At 36.2% G+C, this 15,084-nt stretch overlaps 1 protein-coding gene and 1 long non-coding RNA gene across 2 annotated transcripts in view; one reads left to right on the top strand and one right to left on the bottom strand.

Annotated features, from left to right (window-relative positions):
- LOC141364278 (uncharacterized) overlaps positions 1-8,778 on the bottom strand; it is a 31,305-nt gene extending 22,527 nt beyond the window's left edge. The window contains exon 1 of the long non-coding RNA XR_012369960.1: positions 8,637-8,778. This is a non-coding gene — a long non-coding RNA (uncharacterized lncRNA). The remainder of the gene's footprint in view (positions 1-8,636) is intronic.
- Positions 7,489-10,470, top strand: LOC129433751 (N-acetylneuraminate-9-phosphate synthase-like). Its single transcript, XM_055192382.2, has 6 exons — positions 7,489-7,714; positions 8,751-8,966; positions 9,100-9,199; positions 9,351-9,505; positions 9,619-9,885; positions 9,999-10,470. The coding sequence occupies exons 1-6, from the start codon at positions 7,583-7,585 to the stop codon at positions 10,182-10,184; spliced, it is 1,056 nt and encodes a 351-aa protein (XP_055048357.2). The 5' UTR covers positions 7,489-7,582; the 3' UTR covers positions 10,185-10,470.
- Positions 10,471-15,084: the final 4,614 nt, after the last annotated feature.

The following is a 15,084-nucleotide window of genomic DNA, read 5'->3' as shown; positions in this document are numbered from 1 at the left end:
GAAAACAGATTGCATTGATACAAGTTTTTTCATTACCATCAGTTACACTGTGATGAAAGTGAATTTCGTGGAAGATTCATAACATATACAGTGTTTTGCATGGAAGAGTTTCCGTGATGAAAGCATTGTTGACTCAGATGAGGATTACACTCCGGAGACAATACAGCTACCACATCGTTGACACGGGGAAAAGCCACGCGATATTTACTCTCGTTCGATTTCTTAGTTTATTCCTTTTTTGCCTTGTTTGCCTTCGCTGACTGCATATGCAGGTACTGTGAGTTCTGAATGCTCTTTCTCTGCCGTACTTTTGCTCTTCCTAGAGTGATTTGTGCACGTTCTAATCAATCGGGTGTTCGCATGTGTGGGCAGATCCCGTAGCAACAGGGGTGGTGCCATTGTCGCGAGAGAGAGTGATAGTCGCGCAAGCCAATCATTTGTTTCGTCCCGAATGAAAATAATGAGCTGTGTTTAAAACAGTCGTGAAAGGTCTACAGACATTCGAGTTTTATACTCTCTTTTTCAGAGTACTTGGGTGATTCTCACGAAACCATTGAAACACCACGCCACTAATGATTTTAGCTTTAAAATGTGTAATATAATTAAAAATCATCAGAATTAACACAATACTGTGTTCTACCTTGCACAATGTGTGATTTCAACATAAGAATTTATAAATTTAAATTTTATCATTTTCTGCTGAAATTCTCATTACCGCAATGTGTCCGGCTGTGTTTGAACATGCGTTATGTTGTAATTTAATCAAATTAACACAAAAATATTAAGAAAAAAAATAAATGGATGTTTTGCTAGACTACTTTAGATGACAGAAAAAATATTTACTGAATATTCATGTATAATAATAACGAAGAAAAATTAGGAAAATGATGTGTCCATGCCTGATGTTCTCATCCTCCGCAACACTTTTTGAGAACAGTTTAAGCACACATACAGAATTTTAATAAAGTTTGATTTTGAGTGACCAAGCACATGGACCAGTTACTTCAAGATGGCTACCAGGTAAGATCATTTTTTACAGTTAATTTGAAATATTGTCCTGTCAGAATGCTTACACAACATTTTGATTATCATTACCGCAACAGATGCTTATTAAATGTTAATTTAATTTATAGAAGCATCAGAGCCGCACAGTAACGGAGTACATTTACTTGAGTACAGTACTTAAGTACAATTTTGAGGGATCTGTACTTTACTCGAGTATTATTTTTGGGGAGTACTCATGACTTTACTCAAGTACATTTGAGAGGCAAATATTGTACTCTTTACTCCACTACATTTCTATCCATAACCGTGAGTACCCGTTACTTCTTCTAAAAAAAGGAAAAAAGAAAAATCTCAGAAACCCTCGATTTGTTGTTTCCCTTTTCTCAAACGTGATTGGATTGTACAGGCGCCACTGATTGGGACAGCCTATTAGCTATCACCTTCAGCTTTCCGCCAAAGTCCCAAAAGTCAGATTTAGATAAGAGAAGAAACCATGGATGAAACAATGGATGAAGACACAGCAGGTCCATCGTGGGAATGTGACAACCCGTGGCTCCAACTCGCCAGACTTTTTTAATTTTCTAAACAAGTTAATGATAGTTTTTGCTTTAAGTGTTTGCTGTGTTTACCAAAACAGAGCTTCATCACCGCTTACAAAAATTCATCCCCTTGAGAGCGGCAGGGATCACTGGTGATCCCGGATTATTGTTGTTCAAAATTCATTACTCTTCAAAACATCGCAATCTTACTTGATCTGGACAAACTCAGCATCACAAGACAGGTTTAAGACTCCAGCTTCGACATTTGACCACTGTTGGTTATTAAACTGGTTTGCAGTGACATTAATTTCTTAATTTATGCCAGGAGTGCAAAATAATTCATCTGTAACGTTCGTTATTTTGAATAGAAATCATCACTCATAAAACATTCATTCTCGTCTTCTCCGGTTTGTTTGTATTCAAATACATAAAATATACAGAATCTGCCAGGGCTATTAGTACAATGGTGCGCATATTTGGAGAAATAATGATTAATTATCACATGTTAGTAAAATAATTAGCCTTACAGAATAAGATTTCTATTCATTTTCCACTGAATTATGCGATCTGAAGAGCTCAAAGAGCGAACGGAGTGAGATGTGTGTCTCCTCTTCCTGATTCGTGTCAGCTTTGACCTCAGAGCTCTATCATTTGCTGTACAGCTGTCAATCATCTTGTAACATAGTGTTCCCTGTGTCCCTGTGTTTTGTGATACTTGTGTTTTGGTTTACTTATGTCTCTGTGTATTATTTGGTTTACTTGTGTACCCTTGTTCCCAGTTGTATCTCCCTGTGTTAATAAGTGTCTCCGCCCCCTTGTTTGTAATCATGGATATTCATTGTGATCATGCTTCTCCCCTTGTGTGATGTCCTAGTTACTGATTGTTTCTGCTTTGTCATTGGTCTTTGTCATGCATATATACCTTGCTTGTTCAGTCCTTGTTTGTGGTTTGTTGTAAATGATGTCGCCTGTCCCCCTAGTTTTTTGCCTTGTTTTCACTTTTATTTTGGAATAAACTGCCCTTGGATCCGTACCTTTTGCCTCATCCTGTCTCACCCGTTGTTCATCCGTGACACACCTCATGTGGTTCAATGTGCACTGTGGCAGTAGTAATGCAACATTTAAAATTGTAGCCTACTCTTGTACTCTTGATACTCAAGTACTTTCAAAAACAAGTACTTTTTACTTTTACTTGAGTAGACATCTGACTGCAGTACTTGTACTTGAGTAAAATTTAGCAAGGGGTAACTGTACTCAAGTAATGAAGCTGTGTACTCTGTCTGCCTCTTTAAATGCATGTGCAGAATCTCCAAATTATGTTCTTTCAGGTTTGTCATGTCATTTTGAAAATATGTCAGTGTTGACGTTTTCTGACTGTTGCGGTAATGAGATTTTTTAGGACAATTTTTTTAAATTGTTACAAAAAGTGTTAAATGATAAGTAAAAGTTTTTAAATTAATGTTCCCATTTACTCCAGACTTTGTTTTTCAATGTCTGGTGGGAAAAAAGTAAATTTAATCAATTTTTACATTTTCATGCTTGACATTTTTAAAAACCAAGTTTTCGTGAGAATCACCCTCTTACATTTTACTTATGTATTGGTATATAAAGACAGTTTAAACAAATTTGTAAAATAGTTTTTTAGATAATTCCTGCCATTAAATAATAAGGGCAAGTATGCAGGTTGTTGCGAAATCTGAAAATTGAGGTTACTGCCAGGTAAAGTGACGTGGCAGAATCTGAAATTACTGTGAATCAGAGTTATTGGTATGAACAAAGTGTATATTGCAAGGTTATTGAAATAAAACAGATTTTTTTTTATTTCATGATAATTAAACTAGATGGTACATTTGTGTGTATGAAATATAAATTGTTTGGTTTTGTATAATAATGCTGCATCATGCATTTAGAGTCTTTGTATGCATTCTAACAAGTATTTTGTCTGATTCAACCGGTTGGGACCAACATGGTTGAATTCTTTTGAAAGGCTGAGGTGACAAAACCATTCGCTTTTGTCCTTGTCTTGGAAGATGGCAGTCTGTGCCATCAAGCCTTCATTGTTTTTGACAGACAGTCACTCAAGCAACACACCCTCCTTGGTACTGTTGACATGTTTTACAATACTTTTTACAATACTTTTTAGTTGCCCGAACTTCTCTCACGCTTGGCAGTCCTTTAAGTTGAGCCCTGTTATCCGAGGCCTGTTATGATTGTTTTTGTAGGGCTACTTACTCTTTTATTGTTCATGGCCATGGGCAATAAATATCCTTTTTAATTAAATCTATGCTTTGTTATTTATGGCAGCCCAGTCACACGAAGTTGCGTACCTATAGTCACGGAAATATTTGGTTCTTTTTCGTGATACTGTCACGAATTTCCACGTTTTTTTCGGGACCGTATCACGGATTTCTGTTTGCGTGTCATTGTCAAGTATTGGTTACTCAACTGTTTTGTCCTAATTTCTTACCATTTTCGCTTCGGTTTAGGGTTAGATTTACATAAAATGACATCCGTACCCAAACCCAACTCTGACCCTAACGCCAGGCAACAATGGTTTAAAAATCAGAAAATATAAAAAATAAATCTGAAACAAACAGTATAAACCAATATTTAAAGTCAAATTCTAATGCAAACACCAAATCTAACCCTAAACCGAAGCGAAAATGGTTTGAAAATAGGAAAAAGCAGTTGAGTAACCAATACGTGACAATGACACATAAACAGAAATTCGTGATGCGATCACGAAAATACGTGGAAATTTGTGACAGTATCACGAAAAAGAATCAAACAATTATGTGACTATAGGTACGTAATTTCACGAGACTGGGTAGTTTATAGAACCACAATGAAGGGTATGAAAGCAATTTAAACCACCAAAATTTCACACAAAAAAAGAAGATACCTTTACACATTTTTTACAGCTTTAAACACATTAAACAAACATTGGGTTGTTTCAACCCAATAAAAAGTTATTTCTACCCAACGAGTTTGAATCTGAAATTTGACTAATATAGCATTATACACTCTAAAAAACATTGGGTTAAAATAACCGAGCATTGGGTTGGTCCATATTCAACCCAGCATTGGGTTAAAAAAGAACCCAAGTTGTCTTATTTGTTTAATTGTTTATTAAAATATTAAAATGCCAATGCATTACCAATGTCTTCTAATAAAGAAAATTAAACCCCCTGTTCTGAAGTAAATCTTTTACGTTCAATTATTGATGGAAAATTATGTTTATTGATCATTATTAAGCCAACAATATGTAAGTTTTGTATTGATTTTCTATTGCTTTTACAACAAATTCCAGAAAAGTGAAGAATTTATTATAGTTCGCCCTAACAGATGAAAATATGCTTAGTTGGGTTTGAAGTTAAATGCAAAATCCGTTTCAAAGGGGATGACATCTCTAGGAATGTGCTGTGCCCTTTAAATTCATTTCTGTCATTGTGGACGGATCTGTAACTCTTGTTAAACATGAAACCGAAGCCATATGTCATTGCGGACAAGGCTGTAAATCCTGTTAAACGTGAAACTAAAATGCAAATTTCTGAAATAATGGAGTACGGGGTGGAGCACCCTTTAAATGATCATGCTTCCCTTTATTTTGCCCCTTTGCTGTATTGTCTGCTTACTGTGCCATCGTTTTTGACAGACAGTCACTCCAACAACACACCCTCCTTGGTACAATTGACATGTTTTACAATACTTTTTACTTGCCCGACGTCTCTCAAGCTTGCCAAGCGCAGTTTTTTTGTGTTGAGCCCTGTTATCCGACATTCAATTTACAAATGATTAAATCAATGTGTTTGTGACATTTGTCCTGAAGAAACTGTCGGGGCTTTTATCTGTGATAACCTGCTGCCAATACATTATCCCTTACTTGTACAACTTTTTACTTAATCTAATTGTAATGCAGAGGCGGACACTACTTGAGTACTTTGAATACATTTTCCAAGCATATTTCCTTTATCAAAGTGTTTGTCTTGGGAAAAAAATGTATGTTAGACTGTGAAACCTAACAGTAAACTTAACTCAAACCATTTAGGGAAACTGGTTGCCTTAAACCATTTAAGTTTTAAAACACATACATTTAAGTAATGTGAACTTGAGTCATGTGCAATTATGCACTTATATTTAAGTAGTGTGAATTTGTTTAGGTTTACAGTACTCAAATGTATGTGTTTTAAACTTAAATGGTTTAAGTTTGAGTTACTTTTAGGTTTTACGGTGTACTTTACCAAAAAATGTTCAATACATTCTAAAGCATAGAATCATACTGTGTATTCCTTTTATATTGCATATTAAAATTGATTTAATACCTACTTACATAAAATTGTGTACTTTTACTTTCTTGAGTAAAAGTACAAAAGTACTTTTTACTTAAGTAAAAGTAAAAAACTAGATAATGTACTTAAATATTAAATATAAACCAAAAACTTGAAATTATGAAATGTAGTGGAGTAAAAATGATGATAATATGCTTTGGAATGTAAGTTTTACTTTATACTTTATTGTCTCATTTCTGAGAAATTTTGTTGGACATCATAATACATAATTACAGCCAGTGCAAACATGTATAACCATACAAAAACATACAATGGATAGATAGGGTTAAGTACTCAATTACAATATACACAATAATCCACAGAATAAACACTAGTTACCTCATACACAATCTCTAAAACATGACTCAAAAATTTGTTTTGTCCCCATTCAATATTTAAATTGCAGAGGGGACAAATGACGTTTTAACACCTACACAATGGTTAGACTTACACAATGGGACTCTATAACATTTTCCAGAGGGCAGTAAGTGAAAGTTTATCAAAGAAAAACACTTATAAAATACGAATACTTAAACATTTACTTTTATGTAAAAAGTAAAAAGTGTTCGCCTCTGTTGTAATGTTAACTGGGCATCTGTCATTTTAGATTATGAGAAATGAAATATACTAATTTTTTTTTATCAGAAATGTGATTTTTTGTGTAGGGCTATGTACTCTTTTATTGTTCATGGCCATGGGCAATAAATATCCTTTTCAATTAAATATATGCTTTGTTATTTATAGACACCACAATGAAAGGTATGAAAGCAATTTAAACCACCAAAATTTCACACAAAAAAAGAAGATACTTTTAAACTTTTTATACAGCTTTAAACACATTAACCAAACATTGGGTTGTTTCAACCCAACAAAAAGTTATTTCTACCCAACAGATTGGTTAAAAAAATCAACCCAACGAGTTTGAATCTCAAATTTGACTAATATAGCATTATACACTCTAAAAAACGTTGGGTAGAAATAACTTTTTGTTGGGTTGGTCCATATTTAACCCAGCGTTGAGTTACAAAACAATCCAAGTTGGGTTCATTTTAACCCAACATTTTTTAACCCAACGTGTATAATGCTGTATTAGTTAAATTTGAGATTCAAATTAATATTGCGCAATTCAAAGCAATTATTAAAATATTAAAACGCCAATGCATTACCAATGTCTTCTAATAAAGAAAATTAAACCCCATGTTCTAAAGTTAATCTTTTACGTTCAATTATTGATGGAAATTATGTTTATTGATAATTATTATTAAGCCAACAATATGTAAGTTTTGTATTGGTTTTGTATTGATTTTACAACACTGGAAATTCCAGAAAAGCGAAGAATTGATCATAGTTCGCCCTAACAGATGAAAATATGCTTAGTTGGTTTAGAAGTTAAATGCAAAATCCGTTTAAATGGGCATGACACATCTAGGAATGCTGTGCCCTTTAAATTAATTTCTATCATTGTGGACAAATCTGTAACTCTTGTTAAACATGAAACTGAAGCCATATGTCATTGCTGACAAGGCTGTAAATCCTGTTAAACGTGAAACTACAATGCAAATTTCTGAAATAATGGAGTACGGGGTGGAGCACCCTGCATCCTTTAAAAGATCACGCTTCCGTTTATTTGGCCCCTTTGCTGTATTGTCTGCACACTGTCCACACCAGCAATTTTATTTTTAATTTTAATACTGTAGTTTTATCTGCAAAATGTCTTCCGAGTTTGAACTTTGTCCTGGAAGAAGAATCGGGGGCTCCAATCCCTGTTTTATCATCGCTGAGATCGGACAAAACCACCAAGGAGACATCGAGATTGCAAAAAAAATGATCCAAATGGCTAAGGTAAAGTATTGCTTGACCAATAAGTCTGATCATGTTAACGTTAAAATATTTTTTTTTTTTTTGTGATGAACACTCAACAAGAGCAACGGTAAGCAGTGTGGATGACATGGTGTCAAACTGTTTTTTTTTAATACAAAACCAGAGAGAAGGTTTGCAGTAGATTTGCATCAATGGTGTTAAGTGTTTTTATTTTTGCAAATTTAGTGTAAATTTAACTTAAGCTTAAATACCTACACTAACAAACTACTGAAATAAATTCTTAAAAATAGGGTTAACTTAGCTACAATAGGATAGTATTTTTGGTTAATAGTAAAAGACCATCATATAAGTGGCTACAACATCTTATTGTGTTTGTTTTTGTTAGATAAGTGTCCGCCAAGAAGACACCAGAAAAATCAATTGAACGTGAAAATTAATCAATGAATAAATTATTTTTTTAATACAAAATTGCATTACAATGCATAATGTCAATGTATGTGTGTGTGTGTATGTTTTTTAAGCTCATATGTTGAACATTATTCTATTAAAACATTTGAACTTTAATTATGGATTTTAGTCATTATGTGTTTGTGATCATTAAGTTATCTTAAAATTTATTCTACTAAAATATTAAATCACAATAGATGAAAGTCTTTACACTTGTAGTTATCATCTTTTGTTTTGTTTTTCACATACACACACACATATACACTCACACAGAGATAAATATGTAAACTACAATATAGTGAGATAGGAAAGTGGCCTTTTTTATCTACCACCCTGAGAATAAATTGACCACCACATCAGTTTAGTTTGTTTCATATAAACTCAACATTTTAAACAATTAAACAACACCAATACATTTATCCCTAAAATGACCTTAACTAACTGTTTTAAATAAATGAATGTAAATGTCTGATATAATAGACAAGTGTCTGCTCACCTTCTTAAACAAATCCAGTCTTCAATTTTTATCTCCAAATCATGATCAATGGTGTCTCCTGTAAGCCCAAAGTACCACTTTGCTTTAGTTTGTTTCTTCTCCTCTGTTGTTCAGGATTGTGGAGCCGACTGTGCTAAGTTTCAGAAGAGCGAGATCGAGCACAGATTCACCAAACAGGCTCTGGAGCGCCCTTATACGTCTCCTCACGCTTGGGGCCCAACCTATGGAGCTCACAAGCAACACCTAGAGTTCAGTCATGAGCAGTACAGGGAACTACAGAAGTATGCAAATGACATTGGCATTTTCTTTACAGCATCAGGAATGGACGAGGTAATTGATTTAAAATTACAGATAGCATGTTTCAGGATAAATGTATTTGAATTAAATATGGTTAAATGTGCAAATAAACCTTACATGTGATTAATAAATAATTCTGTATGTTTCTTGGCCCTCCTTTTATCAGATGGCTGTAGAATTTCTTCACGAGATAAATGTACCGTTTTTTAAAGTGGCTTCAGCCGACACAAACAACCTACAGTACCTGGAGAAAACTGCAAAGAAAGGTAAAACTCACAGCAGTCATTGGTCTTGCTATTATCTTAACAAATAGTACATTTTGACTAGTTAAATTGTGGCTAGTGAAGGCAATACTCCAAAAAAATTGCAAAAATGTTGACCCCTGATAAATGTTTTGATACTTGTGTATTTTTTCAGGTCGTCCCATGGTGATCTCAAGTGGTATGCAGTCTATGGACACCATGCGCTGTGTTTACCAAACAGTGAAGAAGCACAATCCTAATTTCACCTTTCTGCAGTGCACCAGCGCTTATCCACTGCCGACAGAGCACATCAATCTCAGTCTGATCACTGTAAGAGCTTACAGCTTGATTTTTTATTAAATGTGTGCTGTAGTTTCGTAGTTTGTGAATTAATAGTTTAGCATCTTTAAAAATAATGTTACACTTGGCTTTTGTAAATCTAGGAGTTTCAGAAGGAGTTTCCAGACATTCCCATAGGCTACTCTGGACATGAGACGGGCATTCATGTGTCTGTGGCTGCCGTGGCAATGGGAGCAAAGGTGTTGGAGCGTCATGTGACCCTGGACAAGACATGGAAAGGCAGTGACCATTCAGCTTCATTGGAGCCAGCTGAGCTTAAGGAACTGGTGACAGCCATCAGGACTGTTGAGACGGCCATGGGTTCACCAATCAAACAGATGCTGTCCTGTGAATCATCCTGCCATAGCAAGGTCAGATATTAAATTCATCATGAAGGATTCTTAAAAGGCTTGAATGTTTATGGTGATCCTTAATGCGTCTGATCTGAAAAGTATAAATAATATCTGATTTGTTTTTTGTACAGTTGGGTAAGTCAGTGGTGGCCCGGATGGCACTGAAGAAGGGTGTGACGTTAACTATCGACATGTTGACAGTAAAAGTGGCTGAACCGCACGGTATGGCACCCGAGAACATCTTCAAACTGGTGGGCAAGCAAATCACTGTGGACGTGGGGGAAGATGACACCATAACTGAAGATATGATCCAATAATAATGAGCAGAGTATTTTCTTAGACATTGTTTATTTTTATTGAAAAGATCTTCATAATCAAGAATGAATCTAAATCTGGGTGTTAATGAATGCAGAATTCGAATTCAAAAAAATCTTAATGACTTGCATGTATACATATATATCATTTGATATACAGAAATAGAGTGCCACTGAAACCCTGTTATACTACCCTGACAATTTGTGAAGTTAAATGTATTATTCACTTGTAACTTTAAAGCATAAAAGCTATATATATAAATTAAATATCTATATATAAATTAAAAAAGATTTTTGTCTTTTATTTCTTTACAAATCTTAATAAAAATGCCATCAGACAGTTCACACAGAGCTGCTCGTGGAGTCTCAAAGGAAAGGGACGGCCGATCAGGGCAAAGTTGTGGGAAAGCCGGAAATACTCGTCATTGTCAGGAGAGTGTATTCACTTAATTGATGAGTTAACTCGTCAATGGCAGGGGAAGAGTTAAAAATAAAGGTTTAAAAATGTCTTATTAAGGCTGTATGGTTCAATTAAGAACCATTTACATTCACTGAATCTTCTGTTGCACAAAAGCCTCTTTGTAGTGAAAAAATGTTTATTAAAAGTAATAAAGAAATTTTTATTTTAGAGGTACATGGTACACTGTAAAAAATAATATGCTGGATTTCCTTTAAAAAAAGGTGCAAAAATGATGCACTATAACCCAGCCTGCTTACAGGGAAGTAACAGTAATCTAATTATTGTAATTGTAATCCCTTACTTTACTCGTTACTTGAAAAAAGTAATCAGATTACAGTTACGCATTACTTCTAATGCGTTACTGCCCATCACTGAAGTTGACCAAGGCTAAAGCAAACAAATGGGTTTTCAACAAAGATTTAAAAATACCTAAAGAAGCAGCCCTAATGTGCATTGGTAAGCTGTTCCACAACCTCGGGCCTGTGACAGAAAAGGCTCTATCACCTCTGGGACAACATGATCTCACAAAGTTCTGTGGTATAGTCACATAATATTTTGCTCATTTATCTGTGTCATCGTCACGGAGCATTTTTCCGTGTCCGTACCACAGACTTTCTTTTCCGTGTCAGTTTCAAGTATTGGTTACTCTATTGTTTTTCCTATTTTAAACCATTGTCGCTTGGGCTTGGGGCTAGATTTGGGGTTTGGGTTACGATGCCACTTTAAATATTTGTTTATACAATTTTTTTCCAGATTTTTAAACAATTGTCGCCTGACATTAGGGTTAGAGTTGGGTTTGGGTTAGGATGTCATTTTATGTAACAGAAAGTTGTTCTAACCCCAAACCCAAGTGACAAATGTAAAAGAGATCATTTTGGACTAGTTGTAACCAAGCTAGTTGGGTTTTTGAAATGCCACTATACAAAGAATTGCAGTAGTCCAACCGTGAGACAATAAAAGTGTGGAATACTAACTCAAAGAGATTTTTCAGGCAGCACATGTTTAATTTTAGATAACCAAAAAAGCTGGAAGAAGCTTGACGAGACATGTTTTTCTAAAGTAAGCTGACAGTCTAACAAAACACCAAGATTTTTGATACACTTTGTTTGATGGACAGGCAGGTTCTCCAGAATAGAGTTATCAAATTTAGAAACATTAGAAGACTTAAACACAATAACCTCTGTCTTTGAGTTGTTTAAAAATAAGAAATTATTAGCCAACCAATTTTTTTACCTCATCAAGGCAAGTAAACAGTGAAGATTGTAGATTAAGTATTGCCTCTTTTTATTGGCAGATAGATCTGGGTATTGTCAGTATAAAGATGGTATAGAACCCCATGCTTTCTCAGAATCAAGCATAGCGGCAGCATGTAGCATAAAAGATCGGGAGAGATAGGATCGAACCCTGAGGGAGGCCAAACTCGAATGCGCAGCAAAGGAGGTAAAGTTTACAATTTTAACTAAAAAATAACAGTCAATTAAGTAAGATTTAAACCACTCCAGAGCATAACCATTTAGGCCAACTAGGAACTTTAATCTCAATTAAAGCACCTAATGATCAATGGTGTCAAAGTAGGGCAGAAATTCATTCCAGTTCCTCCGGACACATCCCGACCATGTTTTCGGGTGCGTTCTCCGGAAGTCGCGTTGCTCGACCGCATACGTCATCAAGGTTTAATATTTCGGGTTCAATTTCAGAAAAGCAACCATCAACCATCGAGCAACGCACCAGAAAACATGTTTGGGACGTGTCCGGCGGAACTGGGACGAATTGCCACCCTATGTCAAAGGCAGCTGTTAAGTCTAGGAGTCCCCTGAATCAGTGGTAAACAAAATATAATTGAACACTCTTAAAAGGGCTGACTCAGTACTATGGAGAGGCTTAAAACAAGACTGACAGCATTCAGAGATGTGGTTAATGCAGAGAAAAGACTGATGTAAAACCAGTTTTTCTATTACCTTAGAGATAAATGGAAGCACAGAAATTGATTGAAAATTATACACAAACGTCTCTAGGGAAGGGGTGACAGATGCCCATTTCAGAGCAGCAGGGATTATACCAGTAGCTAAACACTTATTTATAAAAATCAGAAAATGTAGGGCAAACTGACTTGGTGATCAGTTTGATACATCGAGGGTGTATTTCTTCATAAGGACACAATGAAGAGTTAAGAGAATTAATAACTTGAGAAAGTTGTTGTAATGGAACAGGATCGAAAGTGTCCCATACACGTGAAGACTGAATGGTATCTGCCAACATCGGCACAGAATTGTGAGTTGCTATTTGTTGTCAGGAATTGGGAGGACAGAACTCAGACGCAGACAACAGATGACCGTAAAAGGGTTTATTAAATAAAACGTAAAACAAAACCCACGAGGGGGTAAACAGTAATGATGGGTCATTCGCGAACGCCGGCTCTAAGAGCTGATTCTTTGTAGCGAACGAGCAGAGCAGAATCTTCAGACGCAGGCAGGGGAGCCAAGCCAGAAGAGCCGAATCTATGAAAAGAGCCGGACTGCCATCACTAAAATGTAGAGCTGGAGCTTGAGCCGAAAGAGCCGAATCAATGGATTGCCCATCTCTAGGAAACAGGGCAATAAACAGGCAGACTCACAAGGTTACACTAAACTAGACAACAGACTTGAAATAACTCACTAGCCAGGATATGACTTGACCCAACATGGTCTTACAAACTCACGTGGAACAAACACACCATATGAACAGACGATTGAGCACAGGACAGCAAACACAAGGGCATTAAGTAGGGGACAACGAATGAGGGCAACAGGTGACATGAGTTAAAAAATAAAGATGAGGATGACAAGGGAACGGGGTAAAAGTGACACGACACTGGGAACACACGAGCCGTTTCTCAATGTCAAGGAAGGATCCTCGGAAGCCAGAATTTGGAGGATGCTACGTCATCGACGTCCGTCGAAGGACTGTTCCAATGTCCAGGATCCTCGAAATTTCAGCCAAGGACTGAGTCCTTCGTTCGAGAAATATCCCATATACAGGAAAGGATGCATATTTGTATCCTTCGCGCTCTTCACGCGCTGAAATCACCCACAATCCTATGCGCGCAGCACCGAAGGCACACCTTTCAATCACGCAATGACGTAATGACGTGCACTTGTTAGCCTGTTCCATTTAACGTGTTCTCCGAATGCTTAAAAGGAGCCTCGCCTAGCATCTGAAGGAAGTGACTTGTAAGGACTAGTCCTGCCAAGGAAGTATCCTTGACATTGAGAAACGGCTACGGTCTAATAAACAATACTAGGACCACACGTTCCCACACAGAACATGGGTCTGTCATGATTAGGGTGACCAGATGAGATTGGCTGAAATTCGGGACGGGGGTCTGACATTTAATAATAAAAGATAATGAATTTCAAACAGAATTATAAGTTAATTAAGTACTTATGCATAAATAAATTGATATAGTATGTATAGAACTATTTTATACTTCATAGTTTTCTTTATTTTACTTAATAATAAAAGATAATGAATTTTAAACTGAAGTTACTGAACCAATCATATTTTTATTAATATAAGTACATACATTTATATAATACGTATAGAGGTATTTTTTAACACAGTGAGTGCCTCGCCACTCCTGCACGCGACTGACTGTCACTGCCAGCACTTTCAACTGTCCTCGCGGTTGCAGCAACTTTCAATCTACTCTATAAAACAAAAAGGCGACAAAAAGGTCCTATTGTCTTTATGATTAAGAGGGGCTGGACACACCAAACTTTTAAACGCGGCTGAAAAAGCCTTGAGGACGCCGAATGCCAGCTGTTTTTCAGCCGAGCGCTTTGGTAACTGTGATACTTCAGCTGTGAGCCGGTTGGTTGCTGTGGTAATGTCCCGCCCCTCCTCCACTGTAATTGGACGGCCCTGTGAGAACTGACATTGACGAGCGGAGTCGGAGCGTTTCACTCAAAGTTTAATATTTTTGAACCCCGAGCGCCGGGTTTCAGCGCGGAAAAACCCAGCTAGCTGCTTGCTTATTTGAAAAATGCAGAGTTTCTATTGGAATCAATTGAAAACATGCGCCGACCGCAGGCATAAAAGCTTTGAAGTGTCCAGCCCCAGCTTCAGGATAATTTTCGGGACAATTAGAGCAGGATTCGGGATAGCAGCTTAGATTTCGGGACTGTCACGAATTTTTCGGGACTTCTGGTCCTATGGAATTATATTTGTGTCAAATGAAACGCACGCAACTTTTGCAAAAACAAACAAAAATATACATTGATAAAAGAAAAAAAACACTTTGAAAATAAAAACAATCAACTAACTAGCAAAAAAAATTAACATCATCTTTAAATATACTGCATTCTTTGTTTATGGTTTTCTAAGTTTCACTTTCACTAAACATAGTTTTGAATGTGCTGCAAGTGTTTTCGTTTTCGCTTTCCAAGTTTTCGTTTGCGCTTCGCA

This window comes from Misgurnus anguillicaudatus, chromosome 6 (genome assembly GCF_027580225.2).
Source record: "Misgurnus anguillicaudatus chromosome 6, ASM2758022v2, whole genome shotgun sequence".
NCBI lineage: Eukaryota > Metazoa > Chordata > Actinopteri > Cypriniformes > Cobitidae > Misgurnus > Misgurnus anguillicaudatus.
The sequence above is the reverse complement of the archived record's forward strand: the minus strand, read 5'-3'. Positions and strand labels throughout refer to the sequence as shown.